Source organism: Betta splendens, chromosome 9, assembly GCF_900634795.4.
Source record: "Betta splendens chromosome 9, fBetSpl5.4, whole genome shotgun sequence".
Taxonomy (NCBI): domain Eukaryota; kingdom Metazoa; phylum Chordata; class Actinopteri; order Anabantiformes; family Osphronemidae; genus Betta; species Betta splendens.
In genome coordinates, this window is record NC_040889.2 from 20,559,367 (window position 1) to 20,586,326 (window position 26,960).

General features: G+C 40.7%; 4 protein-coding genes and 2 non-coding genes across 13 annotated transcripts; 1 reads left to right on the forward strand and 5 right to left on the reverse strand.

Moving 5' to 3' along the window:
• Positions 1 to 228: 228 nt before the first annotated feature.
• Positions 229 to 6,213, reverse strand: unc45b (unc-45 myosin chaperone B). Of its 2 annotated transcripts, XM_029161484.3 has the most exons (20): positions 6,107 to 6,213; positions 5,355 to 5,516; positions 5,240 to 5,276; positions 4,971 to 5,146; positions 4,708 to 4,797; positions 4,434 to 4,601; positions 4,171 to 4,336; positions 3,843 to 4,013; positions 3,583 to 3,754; positions 3,196 to 3,496; positions 2,968 to 3,062; positions 2,705 to 2,846; positions 2,486 to 2,626; positions 2,275 to 2,402; positions 1,972 to 2,038; positions 1,685 to 1,798; positions 1,414 to 1,529; positions 1,203 to 1,320; positions 948 to 1,103; positions 229 to 867 (listed from the first exon to the last, which is right to left on the reverse strand). In XM_029161484.3, the coding sequence occupies exons 2-20, from the start codon at positions 5,514 to 5,516 to the stop codon at positions 595 to 597; spliced, it is 2,793 nt and encodes a 930-aa protein (XP_029017317.1). In that variant the 5' UTR covers positions 6,107 to 6,213; the 3' UTR covers positions 229 to 594. The 2 variants fall into 2 exon arrangements, with proteins under 2 accessions (XP_029017317.1, XP_055367951.1); XM_055511976.1 differs by lacking the exon at positions 6,107 to 6,213 and having other exon boundaries at positions 5,240 to 5,278; positions 5,356 to 5,456.
• Positions 6,214 to 7,473: 1,260 nt separating this feature from the next.
• LOC114861837 (kinesin-like protein KIF2A) lies at positions 7,474 to 20,234 on the forward strand. 4 transcript variants are annotated; one of them, XM_055511812.1, is made up of 22 exons: positions 7,474 to 7,700; positions 12,122 to 12,216; positions 12,705 to 12,827; positions 13,103 to 13,157; positions 13,372 to 13,488; positions 13,669 to 13,713; positions 14,856 to 14,956; positions 15,050 to 15,145; positions 15,234 to 15,288; positions 15,397 to 15,559; positions 15,729 to 15,819; positions 15,909 to 15,972; positions 16,111 to 16,202; positions 16,292 to 16,434; positions 16,656 to 16,860; positions 16,972 to 17,082; positions 17,179 to 17,246; positions 17,510 to 17,635; positions 18,513 to 18,660; positions 18,947 to 19,048; positions 19,173 to 19,308; positions 19,415 to 20,234. In XM_055511812.1, the coding sequence occupies exons 1-22, from the start codon at positions 7,640 to 7,642 to the stop codon at positions 19,498 to 19,500; spliced, it is 2,283 nt and encodes a 760-aa protein (XP_055367787.1). In that variant the 5' UTR covers positions 7,474 to 7,639; the 3' UTR covers positions 19,501 to 20,234. The 4 variants fall into 4 exon arrangements, with proteins under 4 accessions (XP_055367787.1, XP_055367788.1, XP_029017320.1 ...); XM_055511813.1 differs by lacking the exon at positions 17,510 to 17,635 and having other exon boundaries at positions 7,475 to 7,700; XM_029161487.3 differs by lacking the exon at positions 13,669 to 13,713 and having other exon boundaries at positions 7,475 to 7,700.
• dimt1l (DIM1 dimethyladenosine transferase 1-like (S. cerevisiae)) lies at positions 19,170 to 23,279 on the reverse strand. 3 transcript variants are annotated; one of them, XM_029163991.3, is made up of 12 exons: positions 23,081 to 23,279; positions 22,667 to 22,740; positions 22,473 to 22,559; positions 22,334 to 22,395; positions 22,161 to 22,254; positions 22,023 to 22,072; positions 21,804 to 21,927; positions 21,614 to 21,706; positions 21,464 to 21,528; positions 21,324 to 21,387; positions 21,132 to 21,238; positions 19,170 to 21,019 (listed from the first exon to the last, which is right to left on the reverse strand). In XM_029163991.3, exons 1-12 carry the CDS (start codon positions 23,136 to 23,138, stop codon positions 20,977 to 20,979), a joined length of 921 nt encoding a protein of 306 aa, XP_029019824.1. In that variant the 5' UTR covers positions 23,139 to 23,279; the 3' UTR covers positions 19,170 to 20,976. The 3 variants fall into 3 exon arrangements, with proteins under 3 accessions (XP_029019824.1, XP_029019825.1, XP_055367789.1); XM_029163992.3 differs by lacking the exon at positions 23,081 to 23,279 and adding an exon at positions 22,926 to 23,004; XM_055511814.1 differs by lacking the exon at positions 23,081 to 23,279 and having other exon boundaries at positions 22,473 to 22,573; positions 22,667 to 22,725.
• A 45-nt stretch (positions 23,280 to 23,324) lies between these two features.
• cenph (centromere protein H) lies at positions 23,325 to 25,635 on the reverse strand. 2 transcript variants are annotated; one of them, XM_029163993.3, is made up of 10 exons: positions 25,480 to 25,635; positions 24,814 to 24,978; positions 24,632 to 24,687; positions 24,506 to 24,551; positions 24,351 to 24,419; positions 24,141 to 24,197; positions 23,994 to 24,057; positions 23,863 to 23,914; positions 23,607 to 23,764; positions 23,325 to 23,510 (listed from the first exon to the last, which is right to left on the reverse strand). In XM_029163993.3, the coding sequence occupies exons 2-10, from the start codon at positions 24,936 to 24,938 to the stop codon at positions 23,418 to 23,420; spliced, it is 720 nt and encodes a 239-aa protein (XP_029019826.1). In that variant the 5' UTR covers positions 24,939 to 24,978; positions 25,480 to 25,635; the 3' UTR covers positions 23,325 to 23,417. The 2 variants fall into 2 exon arrangements, with proteins under 2 accessions (XP_029019826.1, XP_029019827.1); XM_029163994.3 differs by having other exon boundaries at positions 24,814 to 24,957; positions 25,480 to 25,634.
• A 401-nt stretch (positions 25,636 to 26,036) lies between these two features.
• Positions 26,037 to 26,108, reverse strand: trnaq-cug (transfer RNA glutamine (anticodon CUG)). The gene has a single exon. It is a non-coding gene; the product is annotated as a tRNA-Gln (tRNA).
• Positions 26,109 to 26,444: 336 nt separating this feature from the next.
• trnaq-uug (transfer RNA glutamine (anticodon UUG)) lies at positions 26,445 to 26,516 on the reverse strand. The gene has a single exon. It is a non-coding gene; the product is annotated as a tRNA-Gln (tRNA).
• Positions 26,517 to 26,960: the final 444 nt, after the last annotated feature.

Genomic DNA, 26,960 nt, shown 5'->3' on the forward strand with positions numbered 1-26,960 from the left:
TCTGTCAGCTTCCCCGCCTACATTCCTGAGTCTACACGTGTTGTTGGTGGAGAGTAACATTAGTTGTATGTTTTGTGTGAATGGTTACACTTCCTGCCAACAAACAGGTGACGTATGTTTTGTAACATTTAAATACTTTTACTGTATCTGTGGTGTACTATGTGACAGGGTCTTCTCCCTGAGCAAACAGGGTGCTTGAGTTTAAAAGGTTCAGACTTTTTCAAAAGATTCTATTTCAGCTTTTTATTTATTATTTTCATCTAACAGTATTTATGCCAAACAATAGAATTCGGTATAAAGAAAAAATAATACCATTTACTGAGTCGCAGTTAACAGAATTAATAAATGTTTTAAACACACTCTCAGGAAACCCCCCTATGCACATTAATTTCTATACCCAGGCCCCAAACCCACATGTAGAAAAATGTAGTTTAAAAAGCTTTGTTTTGTAGGAACCTACGTTTCAAATGTTTTAGTCACGTTATTCAGACCTTTGATATATTTGCTGTGAAAAAAACATGTTTAAACAGGCTCTGTTTATCAAAATATATTAAGAATGGTTTTGTTGCTGCTGCCTGGCTTGTTTCCAGCGTTTCAGGACGGGCTGCTGAAGGGTTTGATGAGGCCAAGCTCCATGGCTCTGACCAGGCAGGCGCGCCCTGCGTCGATGACCTCCTGCCTCTTGGGGTTGTCCTCAGCTTTGCCGATCACAGAGAGGATTTCCAGCATCTCGCTCTCGATCAGCTTCTTGGCCAGCTCGCCGTTGTCAGAGTTGAGCATGTTGAAGACGATCACGATGCCACGGTGCTGAATCATGGGGTTCGTGTGGAGACACAGCCTCTGCAGGATCTCCAGCCACTGGGGAGTCTGTGAGGAGACGCTGACCATGAATGACACAGTAACGCATTTGGGAGCGCAGAAACGCTAGTGGGTGCCGGCGTACGCACCACTTGGGTCAGTTTGGTGCAGAGCTTCTTCTGGGCCGCAGTGATCATGGCCAGAGCTCCACCGGCAGCGATCTGGAGTTTGTCGTCGTCCTCGCCGCACAGCAGAACCAGCAGCTTCAACCTGTCGTTGCCGTCCTCCAGGTAACGGTCTTGGACCTTAAACACATGAATTTACATTTCGCTTTGCACTCGTGCACTTTTCTCATGGCTTTTTCTGTTATCACGCGAGGATTTGAACTAATTGTCACTTCTCACCTCTTTACACGTCACAAGGTTGCACATGCATTCAGTAGCAGCCTGTCTGATCTGGTCGTGCTCTTCAAACATGTAATTTTCAATATCGGGCAGCGCGTTCTCTTTAACAATCTTTACTCTGAAAGGCAGAAAAAATTAAAAACAGAGTAGATTCTTGATTACCTTCTATGAACAGTAACTGTAGTATCACACAAGAAGGAAAATACCTCACCTTAGTTTTTCATTGAAACCAGCCAGGTTGGTGAGGCCTCTCAGAGCTTCATAGTTCTGTATTCCGTCTCTGTCCGTGTGAAGGAGGTTGACTAAAGGACGAATCACCTCGTACATCTGTAAATCAACAAGGATATACTTTAAATTCTGCTGAGCAGGATAAACAGCAGTAGCATTAGAGCAATCCCGAACCCATCACACAGACAGACGGGCAATAGAAAGTTAATACAGTAAACAACAGTAAACAAAGCAGCCATTGTTTCACGGCTCACCCTTTCACCAGGAAATGCGATTTCTGGGCTGGAAGCTGCTGCGATTTTGGCGAGTGCGTGGCTCGCCTTCACCTTCCCAACATCCGTGCCTTCCAGAGCCAGTGGAATCAGTGCCTGGTGCCAAGACAACGACAGAGAGCGGAACCAGTAGGAACATGTCGGGAGCAGTTATTAATAAACTGTTTATTTATAGTTTTGAGCATGTGCACATTTAGTTTCGATTACGTGTTGTACTATTATTATTTGTCATCATTATTATTCATTACATCACAAGTGCAGTCACACACCTTACCACCACCTTGGGCTACAATTGTACCCCGATCTTTGGAGTCCTCTGAAAGTGCCAAGAAAACCCTAAAGGTAGAAGAAAACAGGTTTAGTGATCATTCAAAAAGTCTTTTTTATAAATGTGTAAAGTGACAGAAACGGTCTGTATTATGTGGCAATCATGGCAAAACTTGATTCCTGGAGTCAAACAGGAGTTGCGACATGATAATGATGAGTAAGGCATTTTGTGGGGAATTCCCTCGTTTGACGTCGACACATGAATGCCTCAGCAAGTTTTCATGATGGGACAATTTCTTTCACACCTCGCCAGCATTTCCTTGGTCTGGTCGGTCATTATGGAGCTGTCCGCTTTGACCATGACCGCAAGAGCTGACGTGACTCCGGCCTTCAGCAGCCGCTTCACTCGCCTCTCGATGAAGTCCTTCTTGTCCTGAGAACAGAGTTTTTGCGTGTAAGTAACTCCTCCTTCTCTAACTACACTAGCGTCTGCGTCGCCCTCTTGGTACCGTTCACCTTGGGGTGTTGCTCGGGCACATGCTGCTTGGAGAACTTGGCAAGTTGTACCAGTTCGGGGATGATCTCCTTCTTATCGTAGCAGTTGGTGCAGTTAATCAGAGTGCAGGCTACTGCATATAAGATGGTCTTATCCCTGGACTGAGACAAACGAGAGAAGTCAATTCTACTGTAGACTCAGAAACACTACGCGTGTCTCTCCATAAATCATTTTTATACCTTGGCCAATTCAAACATGGCTTTTAGAGCAGGCTCATCCTCAACAAAGTCATCTTTCACATCGGCATCATTAGTCAGATAGGCAAGGCCTTCAACAGCCCACTTCTTTGTCTTGGTATCAATCTGGGGATTGCAGAGCCACCTAGAACAGCAAAAACAAGCATGTATAAGAGGTACAGTGTCATTAGGTAATATAAATAGTTTGCATTAGTGAAAGAATAATGTGTTCCCATAGGCTGAACTTCAGAAATGTGCCCACTCACTTTCTGCACTGCTTGGCCAACTTCTCTGTGGAGCCCTCTGCAAACTGCCTCAAACTGTAGTCATCACCTCCAGCTGACCCCAGTTTACACAGGCCCTGAACAGCACATCATTGTAAAATTGTATATTGTAACTTTCCAAATATACATAGTAAAAATGAGGCAGGACATTTGTACAGTGTAGTTGTACATTTTATATGGGTATGATGTAAATAATGTAGTCACACTCACCACCAGTGCACGTATTTTGATCTTCTCATTCTTGGTCTTCTTGTAAATGTCCTTGAGCAGCGACACGCCGTTGGTAATGATGAAGGAGGCGCGGCTCATCTTGGTGGAGGAATGGATCAACGCCTCCACGGCAACCATCTGGTCCACCTCGCGCTCGGAGCCACACAACGCCACCATCATTTCCATGATGCCTTGATGCCCAACCAGGGCGTTACCGACATCAAAAGGACCTTGAAGCAGCCCTGAAATTACGTTGATAGCGTGGAGGGTCTTGTCCATGTTGTTGGGGTCAATTTTGGATCTGTGGAAGAAGAGGTCATGAGTTGCTCTGCCCTTAGGCAATTCTGACTACTTCTAGTCGGATTATCTTTGTGTTTGTGGACATACTTGATATATTCATCACAAACATCCCTAAAGTTGTTTCTTTCTGGGTCACATGTGAGATCCTCATAAAGCCGGTTGAGGAGCACACTGGCAATCAGCTGCGTGTTCTCTGTCAAGGGCAGCTGGTCGGGAAGTTCGGGAACCTGACCGCACACCTTGAGGATCTTCTTCAGACCTGGACACAACGCTTGTGTTAAAGAGTGTGGGACAGTACACAGGGCATCAAGTCTTCTTGAAGACCATGACGCAGGTGCCTGGCTCACCATGATCAATAGTGAAGAGAGTGCGGCTGTTGTTTTTCTCCTTCTTGTCTCTGCGAGGTACATTTTTGGTCAAGAGGTTCAGTGCCTGGTCTCTGCCGTGGCCAGACACCTTCTTATTGGCAACCATCTCCAGCAGCGAGAGAAGAATTGTCTTCAAGTCTTTAGCTGCGTCTGCAAATGGATGCATTAAATAAAGGTTGTAGGATTAAACTGTGATTTACTGTATTCAGTTCTTTGTCTGACTCACTACGTGATTTACTGTGAAAGAAGGTAAGTGCATGACATAATCCACTTTATACTGGACATACAAACAAGCACTCTGTCTCACCCAAAACCAAGGCCTCTTCTTTCCCATAATCCCTTGAATCTCCACCAGTAAGGGAGTCATTGATGCACTGGAAGAGGTTGCAGGCTGCCAGTGCAATTTCCTCGTTGTCAACAGCCATGATGCTGCACATCTTATCAACGCCCACCAAGTGAACAATGGCCATGGCCTGGTTCAGAACATATATTTATATAGGGAGTGAGATGACCACAACTACAACGACACCATTTGCTGAAATCCTCTCATGCACTTTGTAGTTAACCCACCCGAGCTTTGTGTCCTGTGCACATTCCTGACAGAGTACGAATAGCAGCCAAGATCATCTCAGGCTTTCCTGTGTCTATCATGTTCAGCAACAGTGGCACTCCGTTATTCTGGAAGATTCTCTCCGCCCCGGCATCTTCTCTTGACAGCACGATCAGGTTGTTGGCAGCCTAAATGTGAAGCATGTAACACTACAGATTCACATCCTCACAAACAATCAACAGGAAGGTTGCTCCTTCAGTGATTGGTTTATATTACAGAACCGCTTTTACTCACTTTTTCCCTCTTGTCTGTCTCCATTTCTTCATTGAGAAGAATGTCAAACATGTTCTGGACTCTGGAATCTGTGGAGAATGTTGTTTTGAGCTGGGAAGAAACAAGTAACCATGAATAAAACAGTTCGACGATAGTGATAGTAATATACACATGGCAATGCTGATTTCATGTTAAGATTAGTACTTTAAATACACTCACTGTGGTTTTATATTTTTTCTATTCAAAATCTCATCAGGTTTGGTGAACTTTTTTTCAATGCATACCTTGGCCTGGATGTCTGCACCCAGCCTGCGGAGAGTCTCCAAAAAGGTCTTGTTCTTTGGCTCAAGGGTGGCGCATCTTTGCACATCCTTGAACGCCATGTCCAGTTTCCCCAGCTTCTCCAAAGCCTGGCAGCGTCGGTACAAGGCTTTAATGTCCGCTGCATCAAAATCGATTGCTAAAAAAAGGGATAATCCCAATGAGCTTGTTTTCTGGTTTAGGTAAATGTTGCTTTTGTTTTGCCTGATTTGATTTGACAGTCAGACTTTACCTTTAGACGCATCAGTGGCTGCACTGGTGTAGTTTTCCTACAACAGAGAAGCATTGAAATAACCAGCTGTTGGAGGACAATGATGCTGTGACAAGGCTTGTATGTTCTGACTTACCTTTTTTAGGTAACATGCAGATCTATTCCTGTGTATGACGGCCAACACCTTTTTGTCCTTGCACTCTTTGATGGCTTTTGTGTAGCACTCAATGGCTTTGTCAATATCTCCAGCCTGGAAGTGTTTGTTTCCTTCGTCTTTTAACTGAACTGGGTCTCCCATCTGCCACAAAATGGTTTAAGGTTTTACACATTGTACAACATTCTTCTTACTGATACTGAGTCCACTCTTATCACTTGTCACCTTTTGTGACCAAAGCACAATGTTATATTTTGTTGTTATTAAGAAATAAATATTAAGAAATAAAATATATGCAGGTTAGTATTTAATTCATGCATTATCTAACTTTGACTTTATAAAGTCACCAGATCTTCACGCCACAATTATACAATCCATTAATGAAAAGAGGTTTCTGGATAAAATAAAAATTCCAAACAACCTACAGTACAGTTACAAATTTATCAAAGGTAATTTAAGAGTCATTTTATAACATTGAAAAGAATATTCATCAACATAACCATGATATTTAAAACTACTGTATCATTAACAATATTTCTCTCACTATTGCTGTAGTATCCTGTGTGTTCTGTTCTCCTCATGGCCCTGCACATGCTATCTCTAACTTTAAATGGCTTCTCCTCTGGCCTTATTTGGGCATGCTCTCAAACCCGTACAACCAAATGCCTCTTTTCTAATTCCCAGACACTGTCACCTAAATACCTTTAAAAGTCTTTGTTGAGGCAGTACAGTACCTTTAAAATTGTGCTGTGTCCTGCTTGATTTTCTTCTGAGATCCGTTCCGGTCTGTCTCTTCTGAGGAAGTTCTGGATGTGGCTGTTGCAAACTTGTGGAACCTTCCCCCAACAACACCTCAATTTATATTTATAATGAGTCTTAGTGGGCTGGGACAGAACTACAGCGCATGACACACATAGGTTCACTCCAAAGAAACATACCCACTTAAAACAACTTTAAACTATATGTACACATAAACAACAAATAAATGGAATATAACATGTACATTCTAGTTGTGTTTGAATTATTCAAGGAATTGTGAAATGAGTTTAATTTCCACTAAATGAATTATTTGGGAAGTGACCCCCTTGAAGGTGGTCTGCTCCTGATAAGGTCTATTTAGGGCGCAGACAGCTGAGAACTCACCAGCAAATGCCTGATGCCAAAGTGGTGGATTTGGGGGCGGGTTAAAGAGTGTGTGTGCATGCAGACAGGGGGGGTTAACAGCTGTAGGGCCACAGACTAACCTGGTAGCTTCTAGAAAGCGAATTATCTCCAGGAATTTATTTGTGTTGGTTAAGGTTTAGAAGATACACTACATCAAGCAGGGTCTTTGGCCTAGAGTGTGTAGAGGTTAATACATCAAAGGTTGTAAGTCATAATCATGTATATTAATAACCACATTAATTAGGATACAAAAGCAATAAAGTACTGCATGATGTTATGCAGGTTTAATACATTTTTTTATTCTCTTATAGCTGCTTTTACAGCTGTGTTGACTTTAGTTTGTCCTGTTGCATTAGACTATTCTGCCAATAATGATTATACAATAGTACTTTGATTTTGGATTTGCCTAAAGTGATAATATCGCTTGTTAGGCTGTATCCGAATCTCAGTACTTCAAATATTCTTACACAAACATGCAGTGATCCCAGTGGTCTCTGTTAAGACTGACACTGTCAATACCTCTAACCGATTTTCACTGTGAAGATGAGCAGCGCCGCCTGCTGGTGCTACATGCTTCATCCTAAAGGGTGTTAATGTGGCCGTGTGAGAACAGAATAAATAGGGTGGATCTAGATGTTTTAATAAACAATTATGTTTTTCAGACATCTTGCGCTCAACTTACCAAACGACAAAAATACTTCTAGTGACCTAAGGCTACTTAGACTGTTGCCTTTGAACTTATAATATTTTTAAATGAAAATATTTTCTGAATACTATTTACTGTATATTTTTTAATTACTTAATTTAATTACTTTTTAATTGTGGGTTTAGCTTTTGTGTTTATCTTATGTATTAAAGCATAAACGAACAAATGAATGCCTGTCCAAAAGTAGAACGTCATTTTACGTGTGTTCAGTTGTCTTATTTTGACAATACGCGACCGGAAGTAACTTAGTATTCTGGGCAGCTACGTAATGCTAGTTCATTGCTGTTGTCTGTGTCTTCCTCTCCAACCAAAGACTGCTAAACACAAGAAGCTGAATTAACCCGTCCTGTAATAGGTCTTATTCCATTTTCTAATAATTGTTCATTAGTAATGTAGAATGGCGTCGGTTTTTGGGAAGATTGTCGTCGGTACCTATGTGGAGATAAAGCGCAGTGATGGTAAGTTTCACCATGTCTGTGCTTTTGCCGTCGCACTGTGTAAGTTGTTAGGGAGCTTTGTTGCTGCGGTGCTGTTGAATACAGCAACCGTCGCTCCCTTCGCGGCTGCGGAGCGTGACGTTAACGTTAGCCGTTAGTCGTCGGTATTAGCTGTCAGGGCGGAGTGATTAGGCGAACGTTAAACACGGTTATAGCTTCTGAACGAACATTTACCTTTGTTTGAACGCTGCCAGTTCAGGATATATGCAGTAGGCGGTTCATTCATACTGTATAAATGTGGCCAGGCTGAAAATAATAATACCAACTATACTGCTACTTAAATAATTTATTCTCACACGCCATGACAACCGCAGAACTAGCTAAATTGCTAACCAAACTAGCTTGACATTATTTCTACAGGGCAAAAATCACATTCTACATCAGCGTTAGCTAAGCAGCTATGCTAGCTGCTGTTACCGGCTTTCATATCCTACAGCAGAAGCCTTGATGCTGGAGTGAAACCTAGCTCACCACGACTGCACAGCTAATTCATTCATTCAGTCTAGTAAAAAAAACGATTCCGAAGCATAAACTAGCGTTAGTTAGTTTACATTTTGCTACAAAACCCCCACCTACATGTAAAGCTAGTTAACAGTTACCCAGCTAACTCAGATTTGAACATTGAGTTACAGGCCACCGGTTTGCTATTGCTAACACCAAATACATTGGAATCCCTGGATGAGTTATTGATAGCATACGTTTTATAGGTAATAAATGACCAAATTTAGGGAACCGTGTCTGAAAAGGAAAACCTTTTTGTAGCAAAGACATTCTGCCTAAGAGCATGTAACTTAGTCGAAGGACAATATTAGCATGAAGAAACAAACTGTATTGAACGAAAACACAGTCTTTCTCCTGAGGGATCGCAAAGAAGGAGATCAGGAAGGAGAGAGGCAACTTGTGTGATTATTCTCTCTGTGAATATTAGCTTTACTGAATTGTACTTGTAGAAATAGCTTCAGGGCATGGCAGCCACATATGACTGAAAAGTTTGTCATTCCTGTCTGGCTGTTCTGGGACCAGGCTACACCCAGTGCTAATGTTTGCTATAAACCCTTAAACAACAAACACTCATGTGAACAAAAATAATATAAAGGCTAGAGGTGAGGGTGTGTCTTTAATAATTACACCAGTTGTTGTTGAATGCTTTTGATTATTGATCCTGCTGGTCTCAGTACTCTGACATCATGGGAGAGGTCTGGGAGAAACTGGCCCAGACTGTGGAGTGTCTATCCGCTTCTCTGTTGGATGGCGTCGCCTCCAGAGCAGGGATTGCCCTCTTTGGGGGTTGGTGACAGGGCTGGTTCAAATTCAAGCCAGATTCAAGCTATTAGCCACCAGCCCATCTGTTGCAGCCACTGCCTTGATTCTGCCAGGTCATTCAAAGAGAATCATTTTGTGCCATGACGTGAATAGACTTCGGGCATTGCTTAGTTTATAAACCTGTGTTTATGCACTATTTTGTGTAGTCTCTTTTAAAATGGGATTTGTTGTTGTCAGACCCTATATTTATTTGAAATATAGTGCTGACAAAGCAGAATTTGAGAGTCATACCTCACCCAGTAGCTTGGTAATTATAGGCTGCATATTTCTATTGAATTCATATGTTGACAATGTCATTAATAGGAGGCTGGTGTTGCAGTGAAACTGATGTTTGAGGCTTTGTTTTGCCTTCGGGCTTAACAGAGCTTGGGGCACCACCCTTTTAAGCCCCTCAGGCTACTAGGAGGTGTCAGCATACCCCTTCAGCCAGATTTTGTATAAAAGTGGGACAGAGTGGGCAGTGTATTCATTTCCAGAAAATGTACAGAAGGACCAAGCAGCATGGCTTCTTTTTTGAGAGGTGCACCTTGACGGTTGGTGTGTGATTGGATTTAATTCAATTCAATTTTATTTATATATTGCCAATTCACAACATAGTTATCTCAAGACACGTTACAAGGTCAGACTTTACACAACTAAAGCCAACAAATCCCACATTCCATTCTGCAAGCCTTTAATTGGAATTGTTACAATTTGACAGCAACAGTGGAGAGAAAAAAACTCCCCATCTAAACAAGGAAGAAACCTCCAGCAGAACCGGGCTTAATGTGGGCACCCATCTGCCTCTACCGGTTCGGGTGAGGGGATAGAGAGTGGGAAAAACATTACAACAATCAATTTAGTACATATACTACAACCAAAATGTGCAAAAACAAAAGAACGAAGCTGTGTGTGTATATGAAGTACTCCTCTGTAGAATCCCACAGAAATGCTTTGGTCTCGTACTAAACCACTGACTTTAGATAAGCAGCACCTGTCACTTTTTGTCTGTTTTTATTACTAGCATAAAGCTATTAGCATGAAGCAACTGTGACTAGGAGAACTTTGCCTTGTTCTCCGTTTTCTCAATCAGCTCTCACAGATGTGTGACTCTTCAAGGTTGGGACTTTGCAGATGTTACTTCCTTTTTTTAGTTACATTGCAAATAAAAACACTTAAATATGTAACATTCACATGCCGTCATACAGGGCATGAGCGGGGAGGGTCTGTTAATTAGATTGACTATGAATATGATGGGAATCATATGACTAGAGCTCCTTTAACTGAACACTTTTAAATACTACACTTGTTCTCCTCACAACCAACAGCAAATGAGGAAATGGCCTTTAGAAGAATTACATTAATTAATAGGGATGTTATGGAAGATAACTGGCATAATTGACAGAACTGAGCTTTTTTGTATCTTTGTAACTATATTATGCCAGTTTTTGGGTGTGCAAGTTTTGATTTCATGGACTTTGTTCATCTGTCATAAAATAGCATAAATATTTACTTCTCCTGGTTTTGTAAAGTAATAATCTATATTTGTGTATTTTATACAAAATCCTGACAGTTATAGTACAAATTTAAGAAACACTAATAGTTTGAATTCATAGAGGAGCTCTGTCTTGGATTTATCATACATTATTGGTGTACCTAACAAAATGACCAGTACAGTGTATGTAAGATTCATCTCTCTTCCTGAATCAGAGGTTCCTTACATTTAAATTGCACAAAATATTCTTCACATCTCTCCCAGATTTGCTTTCCCTGCCTTTAACAATGTAAATCCATTGTAAGGTTATTTAGTCAGATGTTCAGTAGCAGAGGACACTAAAAGCATCTTTGTTGGTTGGCTCCCTGTGTGTCTGAATAATGGATATAGGAACATGGTGTTTTCTCAGATTGTGCTGGGAATTTACAGCATACAGTCAGATCTGCATAGACAGAAATGGGAGGACCAGCGGGCTCTTTACAGCTGGTATTGTTATGCTACAGGAGGGGAGGAGAAAGGCAAACAGCAGCAGCTGGGCTTGTTTCTATTATTGGTGATTCTCTGTAACAGGTCATTATCCAACGTGCATGGTCAGATTTGCCTCAGCTTATTACCTTGCTTCCATTTAATACTCGGGGGACCCAAATTCCATCCCCAAATGTTTTGGGTATAAAAAACGTTTTTGTTTTTATTTCAATTATTATGGCTAACTCCTTCATAAAAATTAAAAAATGAAACATCTTCAGATTTTCTTATCTAATCTTAAAATAAATTGATAAAGGATTTAATTCTTACTACTTGTTTTTCTTTCCTCCATGGTGTGTTTTTGGTTAACAGGAGTATACTGTACATACTGACTGTGGTTTTAATACAGTAGCAGAGTAATTTCACGCATCTACAAAGCATATTTATACACTTTGCCTGGACATGTAGTTCTAGGTTGAAGTTCCTTTATCTCACACTTCTCTGTTCAAACAGCCTGATGACCAGGTTGCTTTGATAGCCATGTTCAGATTATGGGAGTTTTGCCAGCATTTCCTTGGACTTCAGGCACTGACCAACACTGTCCAAGGACAATAACATGAAGGTCAATAAGTTAGAGGTTTGTCGCCATGTATGGCTACTGCTAAATCCAATTTTTCCTTCACACTTTGTGATCTTGTTTTTCAAATGAAATGCAGACTCTGAAAGAACGACTTTGGATCACTGAGCAATGCTCCAGTTTATTTTCTCTCTAGTCCAGATCAGATACTTCTGATGATGTCTTTGGTTCAGGAGAGGCCCTAATATTAGAAATGCAACAGTTGTAGCTGATTTCCTGCAGACATCTGTGCATGGTGGTGCACTTTAAGTCTCAGAATCAGTTCTTCTTGATTAACTTCTTTCAGGTGGTGCTGGTAATAGGCACCGTTATGTACCATACTTTTCTTTTGGTATACTGTCCATGAGTATGGATTCATGTGGTCTTCTGGTAATAGACAGACCTTTTTAAAGCAATTAACTTCTGTGGTCTTCCCTCTTTGGGGGTTGTTGATGCTTGTTTTCTGGGTAACCGTTTTCTGACAATGTGATGTTTGTTTCACAGGACGTATCCACCAAGCAATGGTGACTTCACTGAGCGAGGAGAATGAGAGTGTCACTGTGGAGTGGATAGAAAATGGAGATACAAAAGGGAAAGAGGTAAACCACCACGTATTACTGCTCCCGGCAACAGTAGCAGTGGTGTGTTTTTCATTTGCCAATAAATAATGTATTTAAAGGCATTCAGGAGTTCACACAATCAGCCTATATGTATGATGGTCCCACCGGACATCGCCATCTGTCCACCTTCCATACGGTGCAGTGTAACAGGATATCCTACTATGTAGCCTCTTTGTATTTTCTCTGACACACTTTGTTTTTCTTGCAGTGCATTTCACATTTAGACCCCTAAAATGAATTAAGTGCTATGTGGGCACACAGAATCTATCCCATTTTTACACAAACAATCACGAGATACCACTGAGGTGATTCATTATTCCCTTCCAGGTAATAGCTTTTTGCTATTTACCAAACAGGTGGAAGGTGGAGAATAAGTTTATTATTACTTCACTAGTTAACTGTATGTTGCCTTAATTTGTAGTGTATTTCACTAAATTCTTTATTTGTCCTGTGCTGTTTCTGAACAGATTGACTTGGAGAGTATATTTGCACTTAATCCAGATGTGGCTCCAGAGGAAGAGATTGCCCCTAGTCCAGAGACTCCACCCCCACCCACACCTACATCTGTGAAGGTCAACAAAATTGCAAAGGTAAGTACCAGTTTCCTACACAGATAAGGTGGGCAGCTCACTGTTCTTTTATTTTACACTATTCCTTCTGGTTGCATGCATTCAAACTTACTCTTAGGTGTGAAAAACAGATTGCTATTCAAAATCTAAATAGCAATATATTCTAGTAGAGTAGCCCTTATTTGTTCATCTGTGGTAATTCATCAAAAGTCATTATGTCAAGTTTGCGAATGAGAAGGTGATGTTGGAAATCAGCCACCTACCTACTGTAGCTTCTGCTTTGTTTTTTCTTCCAGAACCGTCGGACGATAGCACCTTCTAAGAATGAAACTCCGTCCAGGGACAATAGAGGTTTGTTTCAAACAGCTCTCAGAAAATTGTTGTTATCCCCGTAATAGATTACTCCTATTTTTTATTATTTTAAAAACCATAAAGAAGAGTAACGTTCAACACATGCAAAGACAAATCAGTGCAGAGTACTAGCAGATTAGTATTGGTTTATTATTTTGTATTATCACAACTTTAATCTGTTATGTGACCTTTTCTTCTGGTTTTGTTTTTTCAGTAATTCCAACCCGGGCCAGACCCCCACAGCCTCCGCAGCCAGAGCCAGCACCGCCGCCTCCATCCCAGCAGTCTACACAGCCCACTCAAGCCCAAACACAACAGCAGCTTCAAAATGGTAACATGATCAAAGAATTTGAATTCAAATTTTTTACTAGTTTTATTTAATTTACCACATATAAAATGCTAATAAATGTTGAAAAAACATTTGTATCATTTGCAGAATTTTGGATCAGTAGATTTTGAACCTGTCAACATACGCTTCATTATGTCATGTTGTTGACCATATTTATCACAGAATCCTCACAGCACCAGATATCCAGAAAGGATCTTGGACAGCTTTGTATGTATCACCTGCATGCTTCCCCTTCCCCTCGCTGTTCCATGGTGATTCTTATAGAGTCTCCTATAGAACCTGAAAGTCCTGTAGTCTTGCAACAAAAATTGTCAACCAAAGTTGATTCAGAGCTGTGGTGTGGTGGTTAAGCAGAACAAACCCAATCCATCCAGCGGACAGGCTTTCTGAGTATTACACAGGGACTAAAATGTGCTACTGTTTGATTGCTTTGTCTTCTACCTGTCTGGTTACTGCAGAGCCCCAGAAGCACATATGTGGAAAAGCTTGTAGCACCGTGTTACTCCTTATGACTTAGACAGCTACAATAACCTCTTTCTTTACTCACCATTCCTTCCAAGTGCTCGCTGTTGATAAGATAGGAGGACAGGTTAAAGCCTACTTTTGTCTTCTATACCCATCTGCTCCTCGGCTGACAGAAATGTACAGGTAGTGATGGCACAGCATAATTCTCATACAGCCTTTCCCCCCATTGCTGATGCAGCTCATTCCTCCCACCAGATTAGAGCAGATTATTAATCCCCATGCTTTAATAGTCTGGTAGACCGAGGCCAACAGAAGGCTGGGACTGCATCACAGCCTTCTGGCCTTCACTCTGCAGTGGGAAGCTGAGGCTGTTGCAGCCAGCTAGGGCTAATCAGATAACAATGGTTCTGTAAACTCAAACAATCAGAAGTATCTTTCAATCACATTTGCTAACAGACGATCTCTTGGTACAGTGGCTAATTACTTGACCTAAAACTATTCTAATTTGTGGATGTGCTGTGGTGGGAAATTTGGGAAAGTCCTTTGATTGAGATTTCCTAAATTTCAAATCAACTCTCTTTTCATTTCACTAAAAAGATGCAGTTTCCTGGTAAGGTTGTGTTTTAGTACATAGATAAAGGGAATCAATTAGCAAACCAGCTTTTGAACACACTGAACACTGTTCAGAAAGCAGCTACTGTTACACTGGAGGCACTCTGTGCCAACCACTGCATTCTGGTCTGGGCCTGAGCATTATCACTGCTCTGCATTGTTGGATGTAGCCCAAGGTCTCCCATCTGTTTGAAGGAAGACTTGGACAAAGAGAAGAGAGAGAAAGAAGGGAAACAGAGATTTCTTTTAATTGTTTTTCCTTTTCAATGTAGCAAGGAGGAAGTCAAACTGCGTGAAGGAAGTGGAAAAACTGCAGGAGAAGAGAGAGAGGCGTCGACTGCAGCAACAGGAGCTAAGAGAGAAAAGAGCTCAGGTATGTTGGTATTCTTTAACACTTTCCTTCGTGATAAACAAGAGTAATCGATACCAAAAGCATTTCCGCCACTTCATCTTTGTTCTCCCTCAGGAGGTTGATACCACCGTCCCTAATTATGAGATCATGTACATGATCAGAGATTTCCGAGCCAGTCTTGACTACCGGCCCCTGACCACAGCTGACCTTGTGAGTAGAAACAGGGCTTTTCTTCAGTCATTATCAGATATTAGCATAGCAGAAAATATGGAATGTTCTTTTCTGTTGCATTGTATAGATTGAAGAACACAGAATATGTGTTTGTGTGAGAAAACGTCCTCTCAACAAAAAAGGTAAGGACCTCTAAGATTAGTGTTGTGACCATATTTCATATGCTATTACATTTAAATTTAATATTCATATATAAAACACTTTTGTGTGGTGCCTCATTTGTGTTTCAGAGTTGACAATGAAGGATTTAGATGTGATCACTATTCCCAGTAAAGACGTGGTGATGGTCCATGAACCGAAACAAAAAGTGGACCTGACCCGCTACCTGGAGAACCAAACCTTCCGCTTTGATTACGCTTTTGATGACAGCAGCACTAATGAGATGGTTTACAGGTTTGTACCCATTTAACATTCAGGTCCGTGTGTTTGGTGCATTGGGTGTGGTTAAATAAGACACACCTGACTGGTCGGTGCGATGAGCATAATAAGCATTGGTTTATACAACTGAATATGACACTAAACACGTGTTGGTTGGTGGTTACATTTATGTCTTATTCTGCAGGTTCACGGCCAGACCTCTAGTGGAGACCATTTTTGAGAGGGGCATGGCCACCTGCTTTGCGTATGGACAGACCGGCAGCGGAAAAACACACGTGAGTTGCACGCAGTAACTCCGTCAACGATAGAACGATAGAAAATCTGACGATGCCTTGTCTTGATTGTGCTGTGAACTGTATTTTAGACTATGGGTGGAGATTTCTCTGGGAAAAACCAGGACTGTTCTAAAGGAATTTATGCATTAGCTGGTGAGTCAAACATTCTGCTCTCTGAACTCAGTTTGTTCTAAGTGAGAATATTTTTTCAGATATAATCTGTATAAATATTGCATTATTAATTACATTTACTCTGGAGTCATGTTACTTTTAAATAAATCTTTTTTGCAGCTCGGGATGTATTTCTCATGTTGAAGAAACCCAACTACAAGAAGTTAGATCTACAAGTGTATTCAACCTTTTTTGAAATCTACAGTGGAAAGGCAAGTGACATCTAATCAGCCGTTTAGGTTATTACTTTTTTCATAATAAAAGAAAACAAAAGCCCTACTGACTGTCCATGTCTTTATAGGTGTTCGACCTACTGAATCGCAAAGCTAAGCTGAGGGTGCTGGAGGATGGGAAACAGCAAGTGCAAGTTGTTGGTCTTCAGGAGAAGGAGGTCAAGTGTACAGAGGATGTCCTAAAACTCATAGAAGTGGGCAACAGCTGCAGGTATGACAACACAAGCTGCTGATAGTTAATAATTTCATAATAGAACATCTGTATTTGTTCTGTACAGCCTGAATTATTCACATTAAGCAAGTGTCATATAATATAATACAACATGTGAACATGATTTACAAAAAAATAACCAAAAAAATATGTATAAGTACCGCATATAAGTAAGAAAAAAAGATACTTTCTGAAATTTTACTCTTATTCTTAATTTCCAGAACATCTGGGCAGACCTCAGCCAATGCTCATTCATCTCGCAGCCACGCCGTCTTCCAGATCATTCTTCGAAAAAAGGGCAAGATGCACGGGAAGTTCTCCCTCATCGACCTTGCAGGGAATGAAAGGGGGGCTGATACATCGAGTGCTGACCGCCAGACACGTTTAGAGGGAGCTGAGATCAACAAGAGTCTGCTGGCCCTAAAGGTTTTTATTTTTTTATTGGATTTGAAACATCTAAAAAAGTGATTCTAAATTGTTGTTGTTGTTGTTGTTTGTTTGTCTTTTCAAATTCCATAATGTTTCTCTCTATCTCAGGAGTGTATCAGGGCACTTGGCCGCAACAAGCCCCACACTCCATTCAGAGCCAGCAAACTCACCCAGGTCCTGAGAGACTCCTTCATTGGAGAGAATTCACGCACATGCATGGTCAGTTTATTGTCCACAGGAAATCTATGTTGTCATATGCTTTTGTGATGTGGTGGAGGTGATTTTATTACAAATAGTCTCTGCTGTTCTAAACAGATTGCAACTATTTCTCCTGGTATGACCTCCTGTGAGAACACACTCAACACACTACGCTACGCTAACAGGTGAGAATATGTTGACCTGTTGCAGTGATTTCAACTCTCCCTGTTGCTGCAGGATTTAATGTGATTATAGCTTCTTTAATTCCACAGTTATTCCCCATTGGCTTTGCATAGATTGAAATTAGCTTTACTGTTGTTGCTGTAAATTTCTCACAGTAGCTAAAGCTCTGTCTAACTCTCTTGTATCCCCTCTCACTTCTTTTTCCTGCTTTCTTTCCCTTTCTCTCCCGCCCCCTGCTTCTCTGTGCGCTGGTGCCGCTATGTAGAGTCAAAGAGTTTGGGATTAGTCCGTCAGACATCCCCTTCTCCCAGGGCGGTCAGGGAAGTCGCTCTGACCAGTCGCCAACCAATACCTTTGAATACGATGACTTTGCTGCTACCTCTCCCAGCAGGTCGAGCACTCCCTAAAGCACAGCACTGAACTGCACACATGCACAGACACACACGGTTTTCATAATGCCAGGTCCTTAAGCTCATTTTACTTCTGCTGTTACTCCATCACCATTGACGCGACTCTCATCTTATCCTTCTGCTCTCATCCGCATCATGTGACCCTGTCCATCCTCCTCCACTGCTTTGACTTGCTTCATTTCACCTTTGTGTGAACATCATGTTTTCTCTTCACTGGTTGTTGAATAATCCTGAAACTGTCCGTGGGTGTGTGTCTGTGTTTGATCGTGATGATGCTATTAAAGGCATGCACTGATTGCTAGGTATAATTAGTCACAATGGAAACATGGCTTTTAGCAACTTGACTTAACAAGGTGTCAGCTGTTGTTTGGTGCCACTAAAACCTCCATGAGGCTGTTTAGTATAAGCATCCGTGATAAGCTTTTTGTTTGAGCCAACTCTCAGCAGGTAATCCCTCTCAGAGTCTGATTAATTAGTACTGTACCGGCAGGTCAGTGCAGCGTGGTAATACTTCATCATCTATGTGAGGCCTCATTAAAAACAACCTGGGAGTCCCTAATACTAAGTACTATTGAACTACACATTACTTCTTCATGCTGTTTATGAATCAAATCAACATAGCCCAGAAAAAGATAAACTCAACAAGCATCAGGGTTTGATATTCAGAGGATCCCATACATCCCCATCTCTCCCCATGCATGGTGTGGGTGCTTTCATGACACTACCATCCTGTGCTATGTGTGAACATTTTTTGGCTCTGCAGTTAAGATCATATTCTTAATTATTCAGTATCCGTTTTTAGAGTTAATTTGTGGTGTGAAATAAATGGTTCTAATTACTTCTGTCTGCTCTCTTTAGGGTGAAGGAGCTGACTGTGGACCCCAACCAAGTGATAGAGGGGGGTCGACCCAACATTCATGTTGTCAATCAGCTGGATCTTTTGGATGAGGAGTGGCTAAGTATGTCACCACAGAGAGACGACCTCAAACTGCTCTGTGAGCAGAATGTAAGTACAGTGGAGGAGGCACGGATCGCTTTTTATTTACTGAAGCATATGTAACATAACAATACAGCTTATTTTTATTTTTTTGGCAAATCTTACAAAGCTATAAAATAATTAATTTTTTTGTCACATCAGAAGACTAGAGTTTTTTAGACTGATTATAAATGAGGTTTTGAAGTCAAAACATTTCCACTGGAATCTAAATTTTAACTGTGGTCTCAAAAAAAACTGTCTATGTGTCCAGTCCAGTTCTGTTTCCTATGCTTGACTTTTTACTAATGTTTCCCAGGAGGAGGAAGTGTCTCCTCAGCTCTTTACCTTCCATGAGGCAGTGTCACAGTTGGTGGAGATGGAAGAGCAGGTCTTGGAAGATCACAGAGCAGTTTTTCAGGTCAGAACTTTGTTCATATACACACTGGTAAAGCAGAGCATCGTGTTTATATGCAACTGCTGTTATACATTACTTTCATTACATTAAACCACATTCAAAACTTGTAAATGTCCTATGTGAGCAGGAGTCTATTCGGTGGCTGGAAGATGAAAAAGTGCTGCTGGAGATGACGGAGGAGGTGGATTATGACGTGGAGTCGTATGCCACCCAACTGGAGCAGATCCTAGACCAGAAGATAGAAATCCTCACTGAGCTCCGAGGTACGACTGGGGCCAGGACACACTGTGGATGAATATTAGTAAAATGCCTTGCTCCAACAAACATTAAGCAGCAGCGGTGGCTGATTCTCTGTCCCTTCTTCAACAGATAAAGTGAAGTCATTCCGCTCTGCGCTCCAAGAGGAGGAGCAGGCCAGTAAGCAGATTAATCCCAAGAGGCCACGTGCTCTTTAAAGACTGAAGAGGTTTAAGTGGCAAATGAAGACACATAACCACTGGATGATTGGCACAAGTCAGTCTGTCACTAGCAGCTGTGAAAACAAAAGACTGATGTAACAATAGGCTCAAGTTGCATATTGCATTTGTCTGATCCCTCTCCTAACAAAACTGGCTGTTCACTCACTCTAGTATTAGAAAACTTAGGAAGGAGTTCCTTCCTTTTTTAGTAGATTTTTTTTTTCATGCAGAATATTTAGTTTCTTCTTCTGTACTTAAATTATTTTCTTTTATACTTCTTTGTACTTTGTTTGAACAGAGTATTTGGTTTAAGACAAGATCTTAATTGACTGTTTTCTAGTTTACCACACAAAACCAGTATTTGATTTCTGTGCTGGTTGACATAACTGCATGTGCACTCTGTGATACTGTATGTCTGCCACTGTCAGGTCCTATCATCCTGTACATGTCATCCAGTTTGGAAGAAGCCTTTAACTATAGCTACGTCTGTTCCTAGGAGGGTTTCACACATAGTTTGCACCATGACATTCTATGTGGCAGCTGACTTAAAAGTTCTTAATGTAAAACATTTTTTCCATATCTGTTTAACACTTTGTTATAAAATTGAAATTGGAAAAAAAATGCTATTATTAAATGTATAGCAAAGACCACTGACCGACTATTGGTTATGATCCGTGTTTACACCAGATGTAATGCTGGATGGACTAATAAAGACTTATGTGTTTCATTTACATTTTGTGACTGTTACCAAATAAAACTATAACTTCAAGATCTATGTTTTACCACCTGAGTAGAAAACCCTGTAGCGCAGTAAGTGAGGTCCAATGCTGACTTCCACGAATTCAGCTGAAGTAAGATTGGTGAAAAAGGTTTTATTTTAAAACGACCTCACCGGAAGCACTAGTATGGCTACGTTGTGGGGTCAACAGCAGCAACTACATTGCATTGATTCACTGTAATGTCAGGTCACAATGTAATCACCACGTGGAAATGCGCAAAGTGCGGGTACAGTTCGCTGATGATCAGCTGTTTGGTACAAATCTGTGCATTGTGTTGCTGACCTCTAGTGGCCACACCGACACATTACAGCAGCGCGCTTGTATTGTCATAAATAATCATTACAGCAACGAATAACCCTTTATTATCGAAGACCATATGGAGAAATAACATCATTGACGCTTGAGGGCGATACAACTCATTTTGTATATGACTTAACCACTACAGAAAATTACAAATGGCAGTGTTAAACATTGATAGGCCCTCAAACAATGAATAAGGCTTCTACCGCTTCAATCTGCCAAAATGTCCATTCATGCACACTCAATATGAGCTCAAACTGGAGCCATCAAATTTCTTTGTATACCTCATCCTCATCCAGCATTTTAAAATGCTGTTCTTCTAGTTTTATAGTCAGTTATTTCCTGTACTTAAGAAACGTGGAATAAATACGTCTTTTTCGGTTTGCTATTCCTTTTAGGAAAAGTGGATCCCTGCTGAGTTGAAAGCATGAAGTAATCTAAGGATGAAAAAAAAAACAAATCAGGCAAATGATATCAGTTTTATGCCTTACTTTGAAAAAAATTCTTTATCAATAGTAAAGAAACAAGCGGTAGATTTGTTCAACTTACACCATGAAGTCATCAATGTCCATAGACCGGGCCCTTTTCTCACTGAATTCAGCCTCTTTCAAAACACTTTCAATCTTGTTGCTGATGCTGAAATCTGCTGGAACCTCCTGTCGACAAAACAGGAGTTTAACCTGAAAATGGCCTGTGAGTGGTTTTAAGCACCACTGGTTCTAATGTGAATAACAAACTCACCACATTATGCACAGAGCAGTGGATTCTGTAGTTCTTTTCAAGCAGCTGTTCCACTGCAGCAGACCTGCAAATGAGAAATCAGCATGATCCAGTAGCTTGCTCAACACTACAGACTGTGTTTGCTGTGGGCACGCACTCACTTGAAACCTGCGCTGAGGGTTTTATTTTTCCTTACAAAAGCTATTCTGACCAGGCCATCCCACTCCTTCAGAGAATAAACACATTACAGCATTAATTACCTGAACCAGGCAAGAAATGCATTGACACCACTGTTAAGAGAGAGACCCCACCTGAAAGTTCACTGGTGGAGGGGGATTTTTGGGTTCTATCCTGACAACGCTTGATTCCACTTTTGGAGGAGGGCGGAAATTATTTTTCCCAACCTTGAAGAAAAAAAAAAAACATGTGTGACGATGCTGTCATGATCTTGTTTGGTCTAAAGAGTTCCAGGTAAACAAGGGTCAAACAGTCAAAACCAACCTTCATGAGGTGGTCTACTCGAGCCAACAGCTGTGTGTTAATGGACAGTCTGCAGTAGAGCTTGTCTCCAGGACTGGCTACCAGTCGCATGGCGAACTCTCTCTGGAACATCAACACGGCGCACCTGAACACAAATCACACAAAAAAACTACTCAATGTTCAACCTGAACAAGACAACAACAGTCACAGACTCTCGGTGAGGCTCTGTTGGCTTCTTGCCTGAAGAAAGGTCGATGCAGCAGGAGCTTGAAGACAAACGGCGACGAGATCTGCACAGTTAAAAGATGTCTTCTTTTAGATCAATGCATCAAATAATCCTGAATGAATCTGGGCACTAAAAAGAAAACATGCGCTTACCTGGTATGGTAAATTAGCCACGCAAACGTCAAAGAAAGGCAAGTCAGTTTTTAACACATCTCCAACTAATACTTGAAGTTTGGTCTGCAAGGGTCTGTTGGAATCACACAGTTTTGTTTTATCACAAAGCACAGCCTGGTTTCAGTAACTATCGTTCAGCTGCTTCTACTCACGTGCACTGGACTCTTTTCTGAAGTTCAGCCACCAGTCTGCAGTCCAGCTCACAGGCTACCACCTGCAACAGCAGCAGGCTTTAACGCTTGACATCTGCATTAGATGATCAAATCAACGAGAACCCGTTGAGACCCTCACCTTCTTGGCTTTTTCCAGCAATTTCACCGTCATGTTACCAGTACCGGGTCCCACCTCCAGAACCACGTCTGTCGGCCTGAGGGCGGCCTGAAAAAGCACAACTACACGTTCTCAACACAGGTCATCAGGGCTGAGTAGGGTTATTACAACCCCTCTCTTGTCTTTACCACCAAGCAATAACAGCCACAGCCAACCTTTTCTATGATGCTGTTGACAACCAGAGGATTCTTCAGGATGTGTTGACCGATGCCGGTGTTGAACATGATCCCTGAAATAGAAAACATGGACCTATGTTTATTCTCCCAATGACAGATGTTAATGTTTTTTTTCGTCAATGTTTGGGTCAGTGTCTGTAGATAGTGAAACATTCACATACGCTATGCTATTGTCAAGGCGCCTGAATAGTAAATGCATAGTAAATTTATATATATATAAAGTTTGTAACTAACTCACGTATACGAATCTTTTACGCGAACACTCTACCGCTATCAATCAGCTGTTCTGTATTAATACTAACGTGATGACAAGCTTCTTGGCTCTAGCTAATTCCTCCAGCTGCTGTTATGTTTGCTAACATGCTAACGCTAAGCCTTTACGAAGACACATACCTTGGTTTTTAACCTCTTGGTGCTGCCTGCTTTTCTTCTCGGACTTTACCTTCGGCATTTTTACTATATTTGTGTGTCTATTAGATCAAGAATCTAAAACATAAACAATTAAAGAAACTCTCTCTACGAACTCAATAAACACGTGGGGAAGTAGTTTCTTCTTCTACACAAGATGTGTAGATTCAAACGTTACCAAGGCCGCCCTCTAGCGGCCACTGACCGTAACTTGTATGGCTTTTACAACTTATAGTATGAAACAGAAAAACATTTTATTGTGTATATATATATATTACATGTATTTACAAACAAAAACATAAATATGAGCACATATATTTTTTTAGTCAGAAATAGGAAACTCCTCCAGCGTCATGGCAATGTCTCGAAGATCTGGATCGTCCAGCCAGTTTATTTTACAGGCCAAGATAATGCCCTGAAAAGACACACACACTGACTACCTGAACTGCCAATCTTTCTTTAAACCTGGTACTGATAAATTTTAAATATTGTAAGTTGTGGTATGATTTACCCTCAGGACGTTCTGTGTCATGATGGTCAGCTTTTTATATTTCTCCATGTTGGCCTGGCCTTTCTCCAACACTGCTTTGTACTTCTGTTCGTCTGGGTGATTTTTGGACATTACCTCTTCCAACTCTTTCATTTTTTCACGTGTGAGTCGTTTCAACTCTAGACACAAGCCAAATATTTGCATATATATATTTTTTGTTTAATATCATGTATAAACAGAATAGAATATCTATGAATATTTGCATGATAAGCCATACCAAGTCTGTTCTTCTGTAGATCTGTAATTTCACCCTGAAGCTCTCTTGACTCCTGTTGAAAAAACAAGTAAGATTTAGATAAAAAACTAATTATCCACAGATAAAACACAGAGAAAGATGGGGATGCTCACTTTTTGGAGTTCTTTTATCTGCGAACAAAGAGCCATGCAGCGATCACTTACAGCTTTCAAAGCACTAAACAAAAAGGTAAAATTCCAGTTAAAATGTTTTAGGTAAAAGTTTTTTAATTTGTTTCTGCATGTTATAAGTTAACTTACTGAGCCTCTGAATCATTCTGCTTCAGCTTTTCTGCTATAGCGTGCCACATCTGCATCCTGCAAGACACCATTCAAATATCTAAATGATAATGAGCTTCCACATATATATATATACAATGGTATAGAGCAGGCACATATTGCAGTATCATATACAGCATCAACAGTATATAATGAGAGGGAAGATGTTTCCAGCATATACATTGCCTTTACCTGTGTAGTGCCAGTGTGCTGTTAAAATACTCCATCTTGACTCTTTCCAGTTCACTGACATAGTCTGGTCTGGAGCATTTGAAATAAATGAATTAATCAATAACAAACAATCTTTTGTTAAAAAATGCATCATTTAGCCAATTTTAAACACTCACAAATCTCTCTCAGAATCAGATGGACTGAATGGGCCCTTACTTGTTCCTATTAGATAAAAATTGAAATCAGTACTCTGTGCATCTAATGAAAATACACGTTATTGGAAATAATGCAATGTTATATACCTGTTTGAAGCTGTACTGCCATCTCAAAGCACTGGTTGGACATCTGCTGCTTTATTCTGAAAAGAAAATACATTTCAGCAATGATTAATGGTTTCACGAGAGCTAACCTGCTGGATGAATTGTGAGTAAACGAGTAACATGAAACTCAGTTGTGAATGCTAATGCGGATGTGAATGGAGAACCTCAGGATGTCTGCAGGTGAAGTATTCCTCTGTCTGCTGGAGTCATCAGGAACAGCAGCATTATCATTTAGTGCCACAGCCTCCATGTTGGAGTTGAGATTACCGATTTGCTCAGATGAGTCCATCCCACAACAGGGAAGATGCCTGGAAGGACAAGTAAACCCACTACAAACAGTAAGTAGATGTAAGAAGTTATTACACTTTAGATGGCAACACTAACTGGGTGAACGTTGGAGTATTAGCTTTTGAACTGTACAGTAGGATACTTTGGGAATGAAAGATTCCCAAATGATGCAGTAATATGGGTTGATATTTGGTACTAATCCATGAAGTACTGTCATGAAGTGGTACTGTGAAGGAATGGTGATCTACTAATTTGAGGGACAGGTTTTATTTATTATATAGGCCAATTGCGTTTTTATGATATTATAATATATATTTGATTTGTGAATATTTACAAACATATTCAGCGAATTCTATCGTATGTTAAATATTGTATTTACAGTAGGTTCCATTCAGGAGTAGATCTCATATATTTTCCCATGTTCGCTAGAGTTTCACGTCCCTTCTCAGTTTACTGTTGGATGAATTCCGCACGACGGAAAGGTTCATTTGACCACACTTTAATGTTGTCGGTTAGTAAAAATTTAAATAAAGGTAACTTACAAACTTGCACTGCAAACAAGTCGGTCGAAGATCACGTTATTTTTGCCCCCAACTAAAGCTGCTGGTTACATCAATAACAGGTCCATGTCACTTGTTTTTAACCCTTGTCTCATTGTTGACAACGCTCTATAAACCCCGCCAGGAAGTGACGACATAAGGACATATTTAAACCTAGACAACGCTGCAGCGCCCCTGCAGTTTAGGGGGAGTATTAGACTAGCGCATTGACCCGTTCAGAGACCAGAATAGTAATTGTATGATCCGGCCCAAGATTATCCTATTTCTTGACTGTAATAGTGTGTTAGTGACTTTGACTAGTGGAATAAAATTATATGTTAAACGTTTGACTTCCTTGTTTAGAGTCTGAAAGTTGAGTCATGAATCTTGACATGACTCAACTTCCAGACAACTTCACTATTAGTGAGAATCGCCACTAGTGTATTGTCTTATTATCTAGCGACATTATCTCTCATGTACTGAGGACTTCAGCTTTGTTTTCGGGTGCGCCATACCTCTGCACCTGTCAAAGAAAAACCCTAAAGTTTTCCCTAAAGATAAGGTCCCACCGAGATTTGAACTCGGATCGCTGGATTCAGAGTCCAGAGTGCTAACCATTACACCATGGAACCAACTAGCTGTCTCAGCCCCGCGCTTCTCTGCCAGTGTATCCATACGCGACGTGAAACCAGGTTTTTGGGGATGTATTTATTTAGACCAACATCGACCACTCATAAACGTTTCCATCTGCATATATTTATTTGTTTATTTATTTATTAATATGTTTAGTTAATATGTTTAGTTTTTAAACCGGCTCACACCTGTCTAATCAGAATATCATTTAAGACGCTTTTAGAGACAAAACGACCAGAGAGAGATGCTTTCTTCGTTGGTTTCTCCTTGTCTATTGTTTATTACGGTTTCCATAACGACAGCTTGTCATTTAGACCGCTCACTCAAAAGCGACGAGGTTCCACCGAGATTTGAACTCGGATCGCTGGATTCAAAGTCCAGAGTGCTAACCATTACACCATGGAACCACACACTGCTGAGGACGACTATGGGGTCGTGGGCTCCAGAATCACTGGGTTATTATTTACGGTGGAGTAAATAATAATAGTACAATAATCAACATTTCTTCAATGACCTATATGAAGCACTAGTGAAACACTTTCCTAGCTCAAGGCTGTGACCATTTAGCATGTCCACCAGATGGCCTGGGCATCTTTTGTTTTAATATGAAACTATTAAGATGAGCGGTATATAACTGAACAATGAACAGTTTTAAAACAGGAAGAAAAACGCACTTGACTTTCACGTCTACATCTAATTTATAATGGAGTTAAAATGTTTGTTTTTATTGCTGTTGCGCTGACGTACACCCGATTCTATTCTAATGATGCGTTCAAATGCTGTCAGTTGCTTTAGGACCTCTTTCGCAAGATTGCATCTTGGCTGATAGAACGTCTAACAATGCATATTTT

Bases quoted from the DNA above. Each gene is read 5' to 3' on its own strand.
- unc45b (XM_029161484.3), bottom strand. From the start codon at position 5,516: ATGGGAGACCCAGTTCAGTTAAAAGACGAAGGAAACAAACACTTCCAG. The intron at 4,602-4,707 runs GTGAGTAAAAGC...CTTCACATTTAG, and splicing joins AGACAGACAAGAGGGAAAAA to GCTGCCAACAACCTGATCGT. The intron at 2,847-2,967 runs GTGAGTGGGCAC...TTGCTGTTCTAG, and splicing joins TTGGCCAAGCAGTGCAGAAA to GTGGCTCTGCAATCCCCAGA.
- cenph (XM_029163993.3), bottom strand. From the start codon at position 24,938: ATGGACTCATCTGAGCAAATCGGTAATCTCAACTCCAACATGGAGGCT. The intron at 24,688-24,813 runs GTTCTCCATTCA...TTTTCTTTTCAG, and splicing joins TCACCTGCAGACATCCTGAG to AATAAAGCAGCAGATGTCCA. The intron at 24,420-24,505 runs GTGAGTGTTTAA...CAAATGCTCCAG, and splicing joins TCTGATTCTGAGAGAGATTT to ACCAGACTATGTCAGTGAAC.
- LOC114861837 (XM_055511812.1), top strand. From the start codon at position 7,640: ATGGCGTCGGTTTTTGGGAAGATTGTCGTCGGTACCTATGTGGAGATA. The intron at 19,049-19,172 runs GTCAGAACTTTG...CTATGTGAGCAG, and splicing joins ATCACAGAGCAGTTTTTCAG to GAGTCTATTCGGTGGCTGGA. The intron at 19,309-19,414 runs GTACGACTGGGG...CTTCTTCAACAG, and splicing joins AATCCTCACTGAGCTCCGAG to ATAAAGTGAAGTCATTCCGC.
- dimt1l (XM_029163991.3), bottom strand. From the start codon at position 23,138: ATGCCGAAGGTAAAGTCCGAGAAGAAAAGCAGGCAGCACCAAGAGGTT. The intron at 22,560-22,666 runs GTTGGCTGTGGC...GTGCTTTTTCAG, and splicing joins TCAACAGCATCATAGAAAAG to GCCGCCCTCAGGCCGACAGA. The intron at 21,928-22,022 runs GCAAGAAGCCAA...ATTTGTGTTCAG, and splicing joins CTGCATCGACCTTTCTTCAG to GTGCGCCGTGTTGATGTTCC.